Genomic DNA, 21106 nt, shown 5'->3' on the forward strand with positions numbered 1-21106 from the left:
TCTTTAACGCATATTATACCCAAGGTAAAAATTTGTATATACTGACTCTAACCGAGACTGGAATAACAATTAAATTTATTCAAAACGCAACATGTTTCATCGCATTGTCCGACTTCTTCAGGCGTGGGAACATAGAAAGCAAGTAAACACTATAAGAAACATCGTATCACTATAAAACGACTATTATAAAATCAGTTAGCTTTGAACTGTAGATACAGTCCGTGTTGAAGTTCTATTGTTAAGTAGCTGCGTGCGTCTGTTTTCACCCGTGTGCCAATAATGGATAGCAGAGCTGAAAGAGTCCAGTAGTTATAGCTAAGGTTATTATTTATGTGATGAGGGTCCATAACAATTTCCTTAGACTCGACTATGCGTCGTTCCACCTCGTCATGGCATATATGAAGGTTTCAGGCAGTTGTCCAGTTTATTTCATGTTGACGTCCTTCATCATTTGTGTTTACTGAAAACAGTACATGGCTTGACAGGGCACTTGCTCTAGTTCGTTTGTAGGCAATGTCTCTCTGGTGTTCTTCTAGACGTAGGAGGATGGATTTTTCAGTTTGGCCATAGTATTGCTTCCTGCAGTCACACGTGATTTTGTACACTCCTGGGAATTGTAGATGGTTGTGAGCTTGTTTGTATTTGCTTAAAATCGATCTTAGTTTAGGAAAAGTACAACCCTAGCACATTGTGCCAGATCTATACTGTCAGATGATGAAGATCTAAAAAATGAACTACAACATCTACAAAGAACCTTCACAAGTAATGGCTACTCGTCAAAAACTATTAAAGCATGTATACCGCCGCCATCAAATAAACTTAGAAACACAAGACACCCCAAAGGTTATATTACCTTACCATACATCAGCTCGCTCTTTACGAAACTAAGAAAAATTTTACGAAAGTTCAACATAAAAACCTGTTTCTCTACTCTTCCTAAACTAAGATCGATTTTAAGCAAATAAAAACAAGCTCACAACCATCTACAATTCCCAGGAGTGTACAAAATCAGGTGCGACTGCGGGAAGCAATACTAAGGCCAAACTGAAAAATCTATCCTTCTACTTCTGCAAGAACACCAGAGGGACTTTGCCTACAAAAGAACTAGAGCAGGGATGTAGAAACCTGTTAAGGTCGAGGGCAGCATAGTTCCACTGTTACTTATGGCAGGGCCGCAAAAAAAACATAATAAAATAAACAATATATGGTAGTAACTTGAAAGTTACTACCATATATTATTTATTTTATTTATACCTATCATAATTGTTACAAAAAAGTAATAAAAAGTAAGTGAATTTAATTTGATGGGCGACATTGCATTGATTTGGCAATTGTTTTGATATTTGGTTCGAGTTTTGTAGTAGCCAACCGCAAAATTGATTCTAAATTTTCATCAGTCAAGCGGTTCCTATTTTTCGATTTGTTAATATTCATGACTGAAAAAGTTTTTTCACAAATATATGGTGAGCCAAAGAGGCTTTCCCATTTTAATGCATTACTTAGCAAGCATTTATAATTGTTTTTATCGACACAACGATGGAAGTTTAATAAATTGCCTTCGTTAAATTTATTTCGCAGGCTCTCATCGTTTTGAATGTCGATGACTTCAAGCTGTGCTGATTCGGGTGCATTTTCCGGCAAAATGGCAAAAGGATTGCTAAATAAATCTAGCAACGGTTTCACTTTTTTAAAATCAGAAAACCGATCTTTGAAGGCTGATATCAAGTTATCAATCTTTTCAACATACACAGTTTTGAAGTTGACATTGAAACTTTCAGAAACTTTCTTATGATTAGGAAAATGGATGTGATTCCCTGACTTCAGTTGGATTTGAAATAGATTTAACTTGCACTGAAAAGACAAAATGTGGCCGTAAAGTTGAGAAACCAATTGATCTTTGCCCTGAAGTCGCGTATTTAACGTATTTGAATGATTAGTAATGTCAACAAGAAAGGCTAAGTCACATAACCAATCCGGAAATTTAGGAACCGCTTCAATGTTTGTCCACGACTTAGCCACTTCACTTCTGTGTAAAAAATTAAGTCACCATATTCACTTTCAACGGCTTCAAGAAACTTTTTAAATTGTCGGTGATTAAGGCCACGGGATTTTATAAAATTAATCGTTAACCACAACTTTCATGACATGTTCAAATCCAAGTTTCTTAGGGCACAAGCTTTCCTGGTGGATTATACAGTGGAATTGTATCAACTCATCGTCGTGCCGTCCCAAATGCTGTTTCAATAATGTTACCAATCCAGAATTAGCTCCTATCATGGAAGGAGCTCCGTCAGTCATGATACTTGATAATTTTGTCAGATCTAAATCAATTTTGGAACACTGTTCCAAAAGCCCAGTGACCATGTCATTACCTTTCGTTTGATCTGACAATGAACTCATTCCAATCAGTTCTTCACTTACCTCAAACTCTTGCGTTATTCCACGTGCAAATATTAACAACTGGGCTGTGAAAGTAATGTCAGTTGATTCATCAATAGCTAATGAAAAATAGGCAAATTTCTTTGAATAAGATGTAATTGGTCCTTTACATTTTCCGACATTGCAGTAATTCTTCTTTACACAGTCATCCTGTTTAACTGAATTTTCTCAACATTTTTGGCTGATTCAGGACAAATTTTTAGCAGCTATCTCAAGGCAATCTTTGATAAAATCTCCGTCTGTAAATGATCGGCACCTTTTTGCTACAAGGCGAGATATTTCAAAACTTATTTCTGTTGCGATTTCCTAATCTTGAATAGGTTTTGTAAACATCACTTGCTGACCGGTCAATTCTCGTTTTTCAAAAATGAAATCTTTTGTTTACGTAGTTCTTCGTGAAGATTTGAAAACGTAGAATGCAGACTCTCATAGTGTCTCCTGATGTTGTATTCTTTTGGTATGGCTACAGCACTTTTGCAAAGCAAGCACACGATATTATTAAACGACTGCACAAAACCATATTTTTCGGTCCAGCAATCCTGAAATTGCTGTTTTTCATCCCGTATTTTGCGTTTCCTACTTGGCCCTGCCTGCTTTATCTATTGTAGAATTTATTTTTTACCGTTTCCTAGGGGTGATAATTAATTGTAGCAACCGCACCTACGAAAACAAAATACTCATATGACAAATAGACGAATTATAAAATTTGTTAACATTATTACTAACCGATTATCGTAGGTAGACAGGCAATCTTGACGTCACAGCTACTTTGCTTTGTGCATGTAGCATTATTAAAAATTACCTATCGTGTAACTTGTTAAAGTTAAAATAATACACGGTGAGGCGGGCCGCCAGCAAATCAATGGAGGGCCGAATGCGGGCTGCGGTCTGTGCATCCCTAAACTACAGCAAGTGCCCTGTCAAGCCATGTACTGTTTTCAGTAAACACAAATGATGAAGGCTGTCAACATGAGATAAACTGGACAACTTCAAATCTTAATATATGCCGTGACGAGGTGGAGCGACGCATAGTCGAGTCTAAGGAAATTGTTATGGACCCTCATCACATAAATAATAACCTCAGCTATAATCTACCGGACTCTTTCAGCTCTGCTATCCGATATTGGCACACGCGTGAAATCAGACGCACGCAGCTACTTAACAATAGCACTTCAACACGGACTGTAGCTACAGTTCAAAGCTAACTGAATTTTAAAACAGTCGTTTTTACAGTGATACAATATTTCTTATAGTGTTTTTATTTGCTTTCCATGTTCGCACGCCTGAAGAAGTGACAATCCGATGAAACATGTTGCTTTTTGAATAAATTTAATTGTTATTCTATTCTCGGTTTTAGTCAGTATATACAAATATGAATATATATATATTGCATGAGTTGCCACTTATCAACTAAAGCAATGACTTTTTGGAGGTTGGCACACGCCTCCAAAAAATTATCTCAATCTTTTATAAAAACACTGATTTTTTTTTTTTTTTGGTGTTGTTGTTGTTGTTTTTAATTTTACATGTTTTCCTGAATTTAGAGACCGCGAAATATACTTAATTAGGGGCTATATATACTCTACAATTGTCCTGGTTATATCTGTTATCTGATTACTACAGAACATATAAATATTACAAAATAAATAAGAATTTCAAACCTTAAAATAAACGAAACATTTCTGCATTATCGAAATGTGAGTACAATAACCAAATATAATCTGTGATCTGATTTAAGTATGACCGGAAATGAAAAGCAATACAGGTTGAATTCCCTATTGAATATAATTTCTTTTTTAAGTAATTAGGAAATACATTGAAACATGAGACGCAGTCGTCAAATAATCACAGCCCAGCTTCGAGATTAATATATTTACTGATATTAGATGAAAACAAGACGAACAAGAGCAATTTAATGAAACTTCCACACTAATAATAACAACATCAATGACAGCAGTAATGGATTAACATGTTGATACAGTTTTGGATTGTAATTCCACGTTCTCATTACTTTGTTTCATTATTGTTGTCGTCTGGCAATTGTTCTTCATAATGTGGTTGAAGTAGTGCGAAAACATGCGGTTAATGGTAACTATTACCACAGTTTAGCTTAAACTTTGTTTACAGCATGTTATTAGATTCTAGCTATCCACTTGTTGATGCTCCTTTACAGCAATCAACCAGCATCATGTCAAAGTCACAGGATTCTTTCAAACTTAGTGAAGAATACTTGGAGAGTAAAAAGAAAGAGTTAGCAAACTTGAAATGTGTTCTAAAGAACAGTATTCGAAATCACGAGCTATATTGCATGAATACAAAAGACATTTTGTGGAAGCAGTGGAAAATATTGGACAGCCTGGAGAAGGAAAAAGCAGCAATCTCTCTGAATCTGAGATTAATGAATTCCGAAGGACTTGTTCAAATGAATAACAGGTATGGAAATCAACTTTTAGGGCTTTCAGATACTCGAGAACGTCTTGAAAAAGAAATTGGAGAGACAGGACAGAAAATTAGACTTCTATATGAACAGATTCGTCAAGCTGATAAATTGCATCAGTCACAAAACAGACAAGTGGTTGCAGTTTACCAACACCTTGATCAAAGTTTGAGAAATGAGAATAAAATTAAACTTCTAGAGAGCCGTCTGGTTTATGTAACGAAGGAATACAAGGACATTTTAGCATCAATTGCCAAACTACGTAATGAGATTAACAACTTGTTAAGGATCCGATCCGGATTTATTCGTGTGTATGTCCGAATAAGAAAAACGATTCAGAGTGAGAAGAAAATGGCTGCCAAAACTATCCAGGAAGTCATCACATCACACCGTGAAAGAAATGAGGCACAAGGCAGGATATCAAAAGAACGATTCGCTTCGGAGGTGATGACCGATCAGAAACAGGTGGCCAATCAGCTAAAACGCCTCCATGTGTTGGTGGAACGTGACGAGAAATTAATGGAATGTATGGCAAAAAAGAGGGAGGAAAAGTTGAATTATGGTTTATTCATTGAAGACAATGATGATGGACAAGACCTAGAAGAGAAGAGAAGCCTTTGTAGAAATTTATATGCCAAGATCAAAATAGCTGCATCAGCCAAAGATGTCGAAAATGTTGGGAAGAACTTTAAAGAAAACGAAAATAAAAATCGCATCCTTTTCAATTACCTTACCGTGATGGCCAATGAAGAAGAAGAATTAAAAATTAAAAAAGTCCATTCAGTCAAACCAGAAAGAAATCAACATTTTACGGAATGAGCGAAGGGAACAGATTTTACAGGATTCAGAAACACTAAAGGAATTGCAGAATAAATTCGATGAAGCTCGGAAGGAAGCACATGCCCTTGAAAGGGAATCAGATGACTATAGCCAGACCTTAGAAAAGTTGAAGAAAGACATTGGCAAACAACTTCGGCTAGATGGAAGTGATTTTCACGCAGGAAATACTGATGCAAATGTTGTTCGTTATTTAAGAGATCTGGAAGACAGAATCCTTGAACTTTTGCAGTTGGAGTCATCGAAATATGAGTCAGCGAGTCAGTTATCTGATCGTTCTGGTTCTGTCCTGTTCTGTCATCATTTGTCCAGGCTGTTTCTTCACTCAGTATCAAGAATGTCATTTTTCGACCTGCAGACGTGAGCGAAGAAAGCAGCGATCCTGCAGAATCTCCTTTGTCTGCAGGAAAGAAGCTGCGATCAGTGGATTCGAGTTCACTGGAGAAGGACAGAATTCATGGTGTTTCCAGGTCAAGATCCCAAGATCATACTAAATGGAGTGAATTATTTCAATGTTTATTGAAATATTTATTGAAATGATTATTTCAATGTTTTGCTTTTCGAAAATTGCATTTGAAAGACCACAATGTGCTCTTTTTTCATCTCTTTTATTCTTTTTAATCCATAATTATTAATTTTAAAATGAACAAATCATTGAGACGTGTAATCTGCATCTTTACATGAAATCAATAAAAATTATATTTTTGAAAATAATTCGTTTCATATTTGAGAGAAAAAAAAACGAATAAGGTTCTGATTAATTTTTTTTACCATTGTCAAAATGATATTATTTTACAATTGATTACAAAGGGGGGAGGGGGTAAGGATAGTTTAAAATAATCCTACTCCATGTGAATTGTATTTTAATCATTTAGCTATTTTAAAGTTATGTGGTTCACATAAAAAAAAAAGTTGTGAGCACTGTTGGCATCCTATTAAACTTTCGTATTATATTCTAATCAAGCAGCTGTCATTATTGTTCTAAATGGACTGCCATATGAAGCGAAGAAACTCTGACGCTGTAAGTTATGCTTAGCACGGGTTTATCGGATATTAATAAACAGATTTATCAGGAGTGCATATAATTCTGTACTGAGCGAGTTTTGATCATACAGAAGTGGGAAGGGATCCTCTACCAGTCACTCTTATTTAAGGTCACGAAGCCTTTTATAAACAGGTATTCCACTGCTGATTTATTTGTTTTGCTAAAGCCTTAATTCGAGATTCCGTTAAAAGAATTCTGCAGCTTTCGTTTTAACATTCTGCGTGTATTCCGAGGGAAGGAAATTATTGAAAATATTCGACACATCATGCAGCAAGTTTTGAAGCTGAGTAACAGCTAGAATTCACTCGTTAAAATAATAATCATGTTGCAGAATACATAGAACTTCATGAACGGAAACGTGAATAAAATTACATTTTTTTTTTTATAAAACATTTTATTATTTCTCAGATAAATTACATACATGCGTACAATATAATAATAATTTTTTTATTTTATTATTATTATTATTATTATTAATTTCTAAACTGTTTATACATATAATTTTGACACATAATCTCTCTCAAATAGTAACATTATACAATTATCATATTTTGATTAACATTCAGTATATTATTTTACAAGATTCAGCACTGAGTGCTACATATGAAATATAATAATAATAATAGTATTTTTTTTAAATTCAATGTTTCTTATTATTAAAATTATGATTGCATATTATGCATTTACAAAACATGTTCTTCTTGTTTTCTTTTTTATTTTCTTTTTTTTTAACAATGAATTTCATCTAAAATTTCTTTTTTTTTTTTTTGTATAATGTGTTAATAATAGTTACTATAGATGGTAATTTATAGTTTGCAATTCAATAATATTACATTTTTAACAGCATTTATAGTATAACAGTAAGTTATATATATTTTACAATTTTTGCTTTTAATATATTTTATCGCTGTAACTACAGCACTTCAATACAATAAATATATTTTTTTTCTTTCTGTTGATCTCGGTTGAGATATAATGTCTCAGCTTGCATCCTCGAAGCTATTCAATAAACTTATTTGAGGATGACACCGGTTATATTTTTTTTTTATCAGTTTGATTGCTGTGTTGGAAGTAGGCATGTGTTTGGGAGGTCAAATTAATGATCTGAAAGGTCTGATCAAAGTGCAATTGCCGATATATTCTGATGTTATTACAACTATCTTGATGGTTCACATTCATTTTTGTTGGGGTCTTCTTTTTGGACTAATTAGGGGACTTTGTTTTTTCACTGTGGCAGGATTTCTATGTCTTCTGAGCTTTTAATTAGTATCGGCTTTGAGGTGTGTGACTTCTTCAAGAATATCTTGGCATCTCTGATCCACAAAAATTGGTAATTTTTTCTGTTTTTACTTTTCTTTCTTGGTACAACACATTCTGGTTGAATGGTGTTAAATATTCGGATAGGAAGATTGGTGTATTGTCTTGCTGTGCGTTCAAGTCCTTGCCAACTGGTTTTTTTTCTGCTGGCCTTTATCAGATTGTCTCTTGTGAACTTCCTTGTAAGACGAACTATGACTGATGCGGGTCGTGGCAAGCCTTGTTCTTTGTTCTTCCTGAGAATCCGATTTATGGTCTGAATATTATTATGCTGTAGAGGTATGTCAATTGCATGGCGTCAAATGATTGTTGATTGTTGTTGATTTAAAAGTTCTATTTGTAGTTTAGGGAATTAAGTTCTTGACGGAGTTCAGATGCGTCTTTTATCAATTTGTGTTGCCTCTCATTTAGAACGTCAATGCTGAGTTTAATGTCTTTTACCGTTTGTAACATTTCTTCGACTGTTGAATTATTATATTTAACAAACTCTTGATATTCGCTATTTTTATTTGTTATTTGTTATTTGTTCGTTGTGTTTATCAAAGAGTTCTTGTATAAGATCTATTAAGCTGGCTTTTTTATTCTCTAAACTTTTTTCTAGTAATAAATTTACGGAATTCAAATTATAAGACTCACCAGTATTTATAAGAATAAATTAATAAATAATATTTTTTTCATTACATATGATACAACGTTACATACATTTGTTTGCATATGATACATACATTGCATGCATTTGATTATATATGGTACATAATTTTTGTTTTTAATCTTGGATAAGATGTAATATCTCAGCTTTCATCCTCGAAGCTTATTTGTGAGCTTATCTGAGGATGACACCAGTTAGTTATTATTTATTGGTTTGTTTGCTGTGTTGGGAAGCTACGAAATCAAATATATGTTTAATAGGTTTGATTTCCACTGCAGCCGTTGATTGAGAAATTCGCTTACGCCACGCGCGCGCGCACGCACGCACGCACGCACACACACACACACACACACACACACACACACACACACACACACACACACACACACACACACACACACACACACACACACACACACACACACACACACACACACACACACACACACACACACACGATAACTTGGAATGTCTTGATGCATTGCTGAATTGGAAGTCTGAACGAATATATTGTGTTTCATTGCGTTCGTGTGGTATTTTGGATGCGTGCTTCTTGTATGTCCTTAGAGCTCTTTTAAGGCTATTGTGGTTTGTAAGGTTTCTGTATTCAAAAGGTAATTTGTTTATCATGTCTGGGATGTAGAAGTTTCGCGTAGCCTTTCCGTAGTGATTATTGTATTTATAGGTGATATAATTAGTAGTCTGAGGTCTTGTTATACGTATGTATTTCTGACTGTCCTGTAGTTGGCATCGAAATTTGCTGAATAGTGACATTTATGTCACTATTCAGCAAAGCTGCATAATGACATAAATGTTTTGCTGTCAGTATTTTGTGTTCTGATATTGCAATGTATATAAATTCGTTATTGTCTTTTCGTTCCCAAAAGATCAGTTTTATCATTTTGTACTGTAGCGACATTAATCTATTTAATTTGTAGGGTGCACAGAAAGCGTACGTTGTTATAGCGTATATTAGTATATTTTGGCATAGTGCTTTGTATATTAGTGTTTTTAGGAATTATGTCTTTTAACCTGTAGAGTTTGCGAGTTATTGTTCAGAGTTTGTTGTGTAGATGGTTTGTGTGGCTATTCCAATTCATATCCCCATCGAAGTAAATTCCAAGGTGTCGTATTGTTTCAATCTGAGGGATTATAGTGTTTTGCTTTTCTGTGTGTTTTTTATGTTAGAGAGTGGATGTTGGATGGTTATATATTTGTAATCAACTGGTGAAGTCAGTGGATTTCTGAATATCATTAATTTTGTCTTTTTCTGAGTTTAGGTGTATGGAGTTTTTCGTGAGCCAGTCTGTGATCAGATTTATGTCATGTTGCATATTTGTTTGGGCTATGCTTGCGTTATTATGGATTGGTATTATTACTGTATTGTCTGCGTATTGGCATATCTTACCTATGAGTGGTATCTGATTAATATCGTGCGTGTAAATGTTGAATAGAGTTGGGGAGAGTACAGCTCCACAGGTTGCTGGTAGCTCTCTGCTTCGGTTTGACCCGATACGTGTGATATGCTTTCTATTTTGAAGGTAGTTTAATCCACCTGTGAAGAGACCCGTCTATTCCATCATGCCTCAGTTTTTCTAACAAGGTTTGATGTGTAAGTGTATCGAATGCTTTAGTTAGATCAATAAAGAGCACCATGACAATTTTCTTTTTGTGTAAGGCGGTATTAATTACGTTCCTAAAGTATTCCAAGAGAGATGTTGTTCCCTTATTGTTCTGGAAACCATATTGTGTTTTGGGGATAATATGAAAGATCTCAGTGTATGCTGTGAGTTTCTTCAGTGTGATCCGTTTCATAATTTGAATGATATTGGTAGTGTTGCTATGGGTATTTAATTGCTGATTAAATTTATTTTTCCATGTTTGTATATGGTGTCTATGTTTAATTATGGCAGTGTTTAGCATTCTTGGTATCTGTCCCGTTTTAAATATTTTATTTATTAATTTTAGTAGGATAGGGCCTAAGCTAGTTGCATGTTGCTTGATATCCTTAGGTCTTATTCCATCAATTCCTTGTTTTTTGTTTTGTTTGATTTGATGTATTACACAGACAAGTTCTACTACTACTACTGCTACTACTACTACTACTAATAATTTTTATTAATTTTTATTGATTTCTAAAATATTTACATAATTACAATAATCATCTTTAGTGACATTCCAACTTGTAATTTTTACAAAATTCAGCACTAAGTGATTCATTTGTTCACAAATGAATCACATATTCACTAAGTGAATATGCGATTCATTTTCTATATTGATTTCAATTTTATTTGATAATAAAAGTTTTTTGCATTCTATATGTTTTGTCCATTTACTGTGGCAATCTATGTAGAGACCAAAGTTATTTTGCATGTGTTACGGGTTTGATATCAGGACATTGGCAGGCATTTTTGTTGTTAATGCAGCGGTATGTGTGACAGTGTATTGATAGTGGTGCGATAAATAAGAATAATATTTTTTATTGCTAAAATATTTACACATACAATAAACAGCTTGAGTGACATTGCAACTTATAATTTTACAGAATTCAGCACTAAGTGTTGCATTTTCTACATTGGATTTCAATTAAAGTTTTTAATAATACTTTTTGCCTCAATATTATGTATTTACAACACAGATTCTTCTAATATTAACAATAAAGATTATACAGAATTTTCGAATATAGAATATACAGAAATACTTTTACATAATTCAACTCTAAGTGCTTTATTTTCTGCATTGATTTCAACTAAAATTTTTAATAGTATTTTTTTCCTTCTATATTATGTATTCACAACACATGTTCTTCTGATGTTGACAATGAAGATTATTCAGAATTTGTTGAATAATATTTTTTTGTTTATATAATTTTTTAATTATAAGAACAATTTATTAAATTATTTTTTCATGTTACATAAAAGTATTATATTAATGATATTATCACATGATACTCAATATCTTCAGCATCTTTATTGTTGTATACTTTACTAAGTGTTTTATTATATAATCTGCTTCTTTAGTAATAAGGATTACGTGTGGTTGAGTGAGGCGAGTTAATCCCACCTACTTTGAAGCTTGGGTTAACTTTTGTGAAGAGAGTGGGATTTAGGCTTCAACTATTGATGTTGATATTGCTACTGTTTATGTATGGGATGTTGGCATTGGATGCTGGTGATCTGTGATGTGTATATCAATTTTGTTTGTATATTTTCCAGAGTTCGTGTTTTAATGTTCAGTAGTTATCTATGTGTTTTAAATTTCTTGGTAGGCTGTTGAGTTGCGTGGGTATCTGATGTGATCTCACAAAAGAACCGTATGAACTGTTGAAGGGTGTAGGGATGTAGAGAGTTGTTGTAGGTCGTGTTATACGATACGTGTCTCTGTTGTTTTGATAGGTGATGTTGAAGTAATTCCTTGTTAATGTCATGTAGTGTTTCAGGTTTTTAATACTCAGAATTATGTGTATCGCCGTGTGCTTGTCGGATATTGGTTGTTGCGTGTAAGGTGTCCAGATCACTGTTAACACGATTTTTCTGTGTAATGTTTCTAATTTTGTTAAGTGGCTAATAATAATAATTTTTTTTTTTTTACATTACATACATTTGTTACAATTATTATATACATTACTTACATTTGTTTACATATGATACATTACTTACATTTGTTTACATGTGATATTTACATTACGTACATTGGTTTACATATAATACATACATTCGTTTTTTTTCTGATACGTAAATTACATGCATTTGGTTACATATGCTACATCTTGGATGAGAACTAATTTTTTTTCCCTTTCATCCTCGAAGCTTAAATGTAAGCTTATCTGAGGATGACACCAGTTGGTTATTATGTGTTTTTTTTTGTTTGTTTTTTTTTGTTGTGTTAGGATGCTACGGAATCTATGATTGAGAAATTCGCGCGAGCGCACTCACACAATAAATTGGAATGTACTGATGCGTCGCTGAACTGGAAGCCTGAGCGAATATATTATGTTTCATTAAGTTAGTATGGTATTTTGGGTGCGAGTTTCTTGTTCGTAGTATGTCCTTAGAGCTCTTTTTCAGGCTATTGTAGTTTGTAAGGTTTCTGTTTCAAAAAGTAATTTGTTTATCATGTCTGGGATGTAGAAGTTTCGCGTGGCCTTTCCGTAGTGACTATTGTATTTATATGTCATATAATTAGTAGTCTGAGGTCTTGTTATACGGTATGTATTTCTGACTGTCCTGTAGTTTGCATCGAAATAATGTTTTGTCATTTTGTACTGTAGCGACATTAATCTATTTAATTTGTAGGGTGCACAGAAAGCATACGTTGTTATAGCGTATCTTAGTATATTTTGGCATAGTCCTTTGTATATTAGTGTTTTTAGGCGTATGGGAACTATGTCTTTTAATCTTTACAGTTTGCCACTTATTGTTCGGCGTTTGTTGTGTAGATGTTTTATATGGATAATAAAAGTTTTTTGCATTCTATATGTTTTGTCCATTTACTGTGGCAATTCATATCTGCATCGAAGTAAATTCCAAGGTATCGTATTGTTTCAACCTGAGTGATTGTAGTGATTTTGCTGTTCTGTGTGTTTTTTGTGTTGGAAAGTGGATGTTGGATAGTTATATATTTGTTATCAACTGGTCGAGTCAGTGGATTTCTGAATATCATTAATTTTGTCTTTTCTGAGTTTAGGTGTATGGAGTTCTTCGTGAGCCAGTTTATGATCAGATATATATCATGTTCCATGTTTGTTTGGGCTATGCTTGCGTTATTATGGATGGATATTATTGCTGTATCGTCTGCGTACTGGAATATCTTACCTTTGAGTGGTAACTGATTAATATCGTGCGTGTAAATGTTGAATAGAGTTGGGGAGAGTACAGCTCCCTGTGGCACTCCACAGGTTACTGGTAGCTCTCTGCTTCGGTTTGATCCGATACGTGTGATATGCTTTCTATTTTGGAGGTAGTTTGTAAACCACCTGTGAAGAGGCGCGCCTATTCCAACATGTCTCAGCTTTTCTAACAAGGTTTGATGTGTAAGTATATTGAATGCTTTGGTTAGATCTATAAAGACTACCATGGCTATTTTGTTTTTGTCTAACATTTTGTCTAACATTTTGTTTTTGTCTAAAACCTGGCATCTCATTAATCAGATGCCAGGTTTGTTTCATGTTGTTTTGTGCGGAGGTTAGTTTGTCTCTGTAGTAGCTTCTTTTTGCCTTTCTGATTTGTGTTGTAAGGCGATTCCTTGTTATCTTATATTAAGTTTTTAAAGTTGTGTTATTTGGATATCGCTTTAATTCTTTTTAAATTCTTTAATTCTTTAATTTCTTAAATACACAGAAATTCTTTAATTTCTGTGTATTTGTAGGATTAAGTTTTGTGTTATCCAAGGATTTTGTGTTGTTTTTGATCGAATTCGGACTTTCTTTGTAGCTTTCTTATATATTTCCTCCAGTGTGAGTTTAATGTTGTTGTATAAGATATCTGCTGAATCTGATATCAGGTGTTCCCAGTCTGTTTTTCTTATTTCGTGGTTGACTATTTCTTCGTCGATTATTGTTTTCTGTCGTTTTTCTTCTGTGGGACATTGCATGGGTATTGTCTTGGTGTGCAGGTTTAGAGCGGTGAAGTAATGGTCTGCTACTTTGCACTTTATGACTGATACAGTGTAACTATTTTGTGATGCTCGGACGTTTATATGGTCTAGACAGGAGGCAGCGATAATATTTCCGAATATTTCTTCTCTAGTACATGATGTTATTGTTGGTATTAGATTGTACATGAATAGTGTGTCTAGGTATTGTACAGTGTTGTTCTGGTTTTCTTTTGCAATATTTATGTTTATGTCGCCAATTATCATTAGGTGTTCGGTTGAGTATATTTCTTGGCTTGAAAGCCAGCAATTGGGTTCGTGTAAGAATTTTATCATGTTTAGGTTTGGTGGCCTGTAAATAGCATTTAGTATTATGGGATGCTGTGTATTCGTGGTATTAATGATTTCGAGGCAGAGCATGCTCAAACTGATAGGCCATTTCTTTTGCTATTAATTTTTGTTTCATAAATATTAGTATTCCACCCCCTCTTCTTGTTTGGCGGCATGATCTATGTTGTTGGAAGCCTGGAATTTGGAAAGCAGTCGCTTCGTAATTAGTTATGGATACTTCTGTAAGAATCAATATATCAATAATATCAGTGTAATTCCTCAGATAAGCCTGTAATAATAACCAATGTTTTCGGATGCTTCTGATGTTAATATGCAAGATTGAGAGACCTCTCGCTTGTACTGTGTTTTGTTTCCATGCATCAAGAGATTCGAAAATACAATTACTGATGTAATCTGGTGTAATTACATCTATCTGATGGTTCACATTCATTTCTGTTGTGTTGAGATCTTCTTAATAATAATAATAATAATAATAATAATAATTCCTTCAAGCATTTGTTACAGTTTGTGACTCACCTTTCTTCCCTTGAGCAACTGCAGTGTGACTCTTAAAATGGCGACATCTCCTCTGTTCTTCGCTCGTTGGTGACGGCAGTCGACTATGTCCACAACTATCAAAACACAAATTCGGATTCTACTTAGCCGATTTCGAAAAATTATACATCTCTGTTCTTCAGTCATAACAAGTAGTATTACCTTGCAATACTTTGAAATTAAAAACAGGAGTTAGAGCCACTTTGAAACTATAAAAATGGGAGCAGCGATATCAGCGTGTGCACAATCGTATGCCTACACAGTGCCTATTTTACTATTACTAATAATAATAATGAGGTGTTATAGTACACACAAAGACGTCCTGTCCAGTACACCCTCTTTAAAATGGTAAGACACGTGTATGCGTGCGCGCGCGCACCCATACACATATATGATTGTTACATATGGGCACCTGCATGAAATTCATAGCCTCACTGAGGGAAGTCCATTTCAAATATGTACATTAATTATCAGTTATCAATACCTGTACAATATTGGCCATATTTTGCCTTGGAATCATTCACCGACAAAGCACACGCAAACAGCAGATCCTTTCAATCTATTCCACTTTCCATGGAAACAACAGTGCCTACTGTTTAGCTAACGACACTCTTACTCAGTTTACATGGATGACCTATAGTTTTCCTCAAATTATTCATCCCTTGAAATAAATCCTCCACAACAATTTACAATCCCCTAGCAACTTTTATATCTCTATCATATCACATCGTATCCCCTACCCGCCAAGAAATTTGCCTCTTTAACTTACAAATCTTCAATTCCCCCCCCCCCCTTGATATGGAGCATCGCACACACCTGCCACCATCTTGTTCACTGGTTGCACGTCGTTCCACATCTCCAAGAACTCCCCTTATTATCCTCATCATTTGACCTCATCAGAGACCTTATCAAGCCTTATAAAGAGGAACAATATCCTCCTTATCTCTGAATGTCAGGGTATCCTTCAATCAGCTGTTTTAGCCACTTTTGCAATACGTTCTATGAACTTCAACTGCGTATCCGCCAACCCCAAAATCACTATTTTCGTACACTTATGGTACACAGTACAGTGTACATCAATATAGTGCACAGCTGGTAATATTTTCACTCCAAAATGCATAGCCTTGCACTTTGAAACATTACTATTGATATCCATTCTGCTTTTCTCATAATGCCAGTCTATTTATCATCCTGTAAAATATCAACATCATCTTTACTGGCAGTTGCTCTACCTAATTTTGGGAATATTTCTGATAATTGTTCATATTTATTGCAGGAAATTGTTTCATGGAGGTCCAGGACTTGGTTTCGATATTGATTTTGATGACTTTGATGATGACGATGAGATTTATTTCCAAGGAAGAAGAGGTAAAATTAATATCTATATGTAATGTAATGTGTTGTAATGCGTGTTTTATCGAACAGCAGCAGCTTGTTTGTTTTCAGTTGCCAAATATTTTGCCTTGGTGTTTCTGTTCAAGTAGCTGATTTCCCTTGTAATCCGATCAGTTATAAGCTTGATACAGATATCTTGGCAACACAAATAATACTATAACAATCCCTGAGTTTCTTCTAATCTCTTTAAATAATGTTTGCTTGGTGTTTCTAATTATTGGTGCCTTCTTAATCTCCTGGTAGGTTATGAGTTTGATTATCCACCGGGAAGTAGCTCGAAATTTTAACATCTCATCTCAGAAATATCATTAATAACAGTAGAATACACACAAGATGGTGCGAGGTGTACAAAGTTTAGGTCAAGAATAATACTCACTTTGTTTTTCTTTATATTCATATTTATGCGTACTAATGAATCTCTCTCTCTCTCTCTCTCTCTGTCTGTCTGTCTGTCTTGCCGTATTATATATAATGGATTAAATGTAATGTATTTTCTTCTCAGTTACCTGCTTCCCGCGGTGTCAGAATAGAGGGATCTGTCTTCCAGGAAACGACTGCTACTGCAGGAATGGATTCACTGGCTCCCGATGCGACCAGAGTAAGTATTACAGTTTTGGTTGCTTGCTGAACAGAGTTATTTCCCCAAAATACTAGAATACGTTAACTTAAATATTGATTCCTAAGCTTTGTTTTATTATGTTCTTATTGTGAGTTCTCAAGGCAGACGTCAAAACATTTTGAAACACTAACACCGTCAGTCTTCTCTGAATGTCCTCGAACTTAAATTTCTGATCAACCATGATATTAATTTTTTCATTCATCAACTTTTCTAAAGCTTTACATTCTCAATCCTATATCCATCTAATGCCATTTTCTTACCGAATCTGATAAAAGTACTTTACGTTTAAAGTCGTGTATTGTGTCTTATTTTTTGATAACCGATTGTATGTGAGTTTTCAATTTCTAGTTGTGACTCACTAAATACCCAGATGCTGGGAGGTGAAAACCCTCTGAATAATATCACAACTGCAGTCAATTCTGGAGTCATTACAGGAAGTAAAATGTTGCGTTAAGCGACATCCCTACCTTCAGTTCAAAGAAAATAAATTTAGCTTTAGGAATGTTCAATTTCTTGTTGTATTCGCTGCACCATCATTATACATTATATAAGTATAATTAGTTGAGTTCTTAATTCTGATTCTGTTATTCTACTCGACTGTGTGTTCTTTCTAAATTAAGAAATGCATTTTTGATTTTATTAGATGAATGCCGACCGCCTTGTCAAAATGGAGGCAACTGCACCGCACCGAACTTCTGCACCTGCCCTGCTAACTACACTGGAATTCGTTGTAGCCATGGTAAGCGCACTTGCTCCTCACTCTCTTCTTATCTCCTTTCCTTCACACACACACACACACACACATACACTGCTATTCTCACTGAACCTTTAATTCTTTGGTGCATATCTTTCAGGTATATGCAGCAAAAAGTGTTTAAATGGAGGTCTGTGTGTTGGACCTGACGAGTGTTTGTGTCCCATACGATTCCGCGGACCATTATGTGAGCATGGTGAGTATTGCAAATCCATAAATGATCCATATGAATTAGAATGACAAACTGTAGAATAGAGCAGTGTAATTGTTTGATTAACTGAATAAATAGGGAAGATAGCTTTGAGAAAAAGACAGGTCTCTTCCTGCACAAGCGGGAAATTTAGTTCATTAACAACATCCTGGTTAATGAACTAAATAGAACTACGTCTATTTAGCCATATATGTAGAATGAATGATGAGAGAAAATTAAAAACGTTGCTGTTTAGAATGATTGAAGGAAAGAACAAAGGGGGCACACCAAACAGAGAATGGGGCGATAAACTCTGTAACAAATTGAGTCATCGTGCACAAAACAGAATGCAATGGAAGAATCATATTAAGATGGCAGCAGACATCTACGGGCATTGGACCCATGATTGTTGATGATGATGAACAACATCGTTGAAGCTACATGTATGTATGCATAGAGACATTCAAAGCGATATATATATATATATATATATATATATATATATATATATATATATATATATATATATATATATATATATATATATATATATATATATATATATATATATATATATAGAAAGGTTGAACCGAATGGTTGTCAAATTTGTGAAAAGTGATCTTAGACAATTTGCATTGCTTGATTTCCATTAGTACCGCTAAATTAAAAAAAATACTGAGTTTCATAAGAGAGAGAGAGAGAAAGAGAGAGAATGTATTCTTTTCAAGAAATGGTGGTATTCATTTCAGTCGTAAAATGAAATCGAATACTTAGGAATATAATAGTTGGATATCGCATTCAGTGAAAACGAAAACTGCAGCAAAATCACGTGATCTAGAGCTAGTTTCGGATGATGCCTTACATATTTTCGTATGACACATCATTTAATAATTGATCATTTCGTCATGGTATAAACTGAAGATTACGATAATGAAAATTTTGTGTTCAACTTGGTGGGGGGGGCAGAAATAATAGGATGGAGATGTCGCTTCGCACTATAGAATCGGTTCAGCCATTGCAGAAGATGCTGAGGAACTGTAAACAATGCTGAGGAGAGAACCCTAAGGTTCGTTTCTTCAATCTCGTAATCCACCCGTAATTCACTCGTAATTATGGTTGGTACGGACTCATACCAACCATAATTACCTTTTTGATTATGTTTGGGTAGTTCGCCATTATTTCGTTTATACTGTAAATGCAGTGCAAAGTAAATTAAATATACTGTTTGGAAAAAGGGAACAGCTCGATTCTATTTTCCTGCATCCTCTATTTTGTCTCTAAGCTAACATTTCCGGTGAAGTTCATCCAGTAGATTTTCTCGCTTCAATCTGACAGAAAGCAGGATGGTGGCCTCACACCCGAGCAGATTTATTTGCCACCTACATACATCCACGATACATTCATACCACATAAAGATTCGGACCCGCATCCCGCTTGGTGGAGAGCAAATATGCTCAGTAATCTTTCGACTAGGCTTCCAACTTCTTTATTATGCCTTTGATTTGTGGTCGCTTCACAGTCAGAAGAATATTATATTTTTCTTTCTAAAAAGATATTCCATCTCTTCTATGTGCAGTAAGCTTACTGCACACAGAAGAGATGTATTCGATCGAGTGTTTTTGTTGTACAGATCTGACTGTTTCATGAATAATAGCTAGAACTAGAACAAATAATATCGCAGAAACAATATACATTAAAGCAGGAAGTATGACTTGAAAAGTTCGATGAACTTCACTACGCGGTGAGCCCAAGTATTGTTGAATTCATGGAACAAGTTGAGACTACAACGAATATCATAATTTGTGCTAATGTGAAAGAGTGGGTGGATGTGGTTTAACCGCATAGCTTTAAGAGCAATTCTGTGTGCAGCATTGTGAGGATATTCTTAATCCCCCCCAGAACATTTTTTGATTGTAGAAAATTTATATTTCTCACAGTGGAAAAAGGAAGGGGAAAATGAAAAAAAAAAAAAAAAAAAAAAAACACCTAGTAGTTCATCACAAACAGACATTAAAGAATAGCTGGAACGTTCCTTATAGAGGAACAGTTTTTAGATTACATTACAAATACTCGGATGCAGCGACATCTAGTAGCTAAAAGAGTAAATTTTATTGGCTAAGTGGTTGTACAACTGAGTTAAGCCAAGTACTAAATTAATAATAAGAAATTGTTTGAATGAGTCTCAATAAAAATTATATATATATATATATATATTTACAAATGCATCTGCTGTTTATTTCCTAATCGTGCTTTTTTTTTCCTTTCAGAAGTGGAAAAATGTAACACAGTTCGTTTCTTCGGCTCAGCCAGCTGGAGCTGCCTTCATCGCAAGAATGAGACTCTATGCAAAGCGAGCTGTTCAGAAGGTGCCTATCTCAACGGCACCAACACGGAGTACCGTTGTTCTACCGAGGGTGAATGGTTCCCCAACACGCCTCCAGTCTGTGTGTGGACAACTACCCAAATGCCAACTCCGACGCCAGCAGTTAACTGAGAAGAAATCTCATGTCTGACATTCTCTCTCTTTCTCTCTCTCTCTCTCTCTCTCTCTCTCTCTCTCTCTGTTCTGTCTATCTATCTATCTGATTAATAAAGTGGTGCGACAGATGAAAAAAGTAGTGTCTTAAATAAATATAATCTTTCGCTTAATGATTCGCACCAATAAGTATTCTTTAACATTGGCATTTTTTAACAACACAAATGTAAATAGCACTAATAAAGCAATATAACATTTGATAAATCCAAATTTTAATCTGTCTGAATATTTCTAGCAATGACTAATCAAATACGCGAAGAAAGACGTTCACAACACTGAACGCATGCTCAAAATAATTTGAATTATAAGAACCCGACATAATACTGTATTTGTGATCATCACTATTCTTTTATTTTCTGCAAGTCTTTATATATATATATATATATATATATATATATATATATATATATA

The 21106-nt window shown here is 34.5% G+C and overlaps 1 protein-coding gene across 1 annotated transcript in view; it reads left to right on the plus strand.

Moving 5' to 3' along the window:
* The window catches only part of LOC150109783 (uncharacterized), a 46318-nt gene extending 25413 nt beyond the window's left edge, over positions 1 to 20905 (plus strand). Inside the window, exons 14-18 of the mRNA XM_090410673.1 lie at positions 16478 to 16569; positions 17099 to 17194; positions 17859 to 17954; positions 18070 to 18165; positions 20427 to 20905. Of these exons, the coding sequence (XP_090266799.1) occupies positions 16478 to 16569; positions 17099 to 17194; positions 17859 to 17954; positions 18070 to 18165; positions 20427 to 20653 (607 nt within the window). The 3' untranslated portion in view covers positions 20654 to 20905. The remainder of the gene's footprint in view (positions 1 to 16477; positions 16570 to 17098; positions 17195 to 17858; positions 17955 to 18069; positions 18166 to 20426) is intronic.
* Positions 20906 to 21106: the final 201 nt, after the last annotated feature.

This window comes from Typopeltis vanoorti, chromosome 1 (assembly GCF_054136105.1).
Source record: "Typopeltis vanoorti isolate ZY-2024b chromosome 1, IOZ_Tvanoo_1.0, whole genome shotgun sequence".
In the NCBI taxonomy this organism is placed as follows: domain Eukaryota; kingdom Metazoa; phylum Arthropoda; class Arachnida; order Uropygi; family Thelyphonidae; genus Typopeltis; species Typopeltis vanoorti.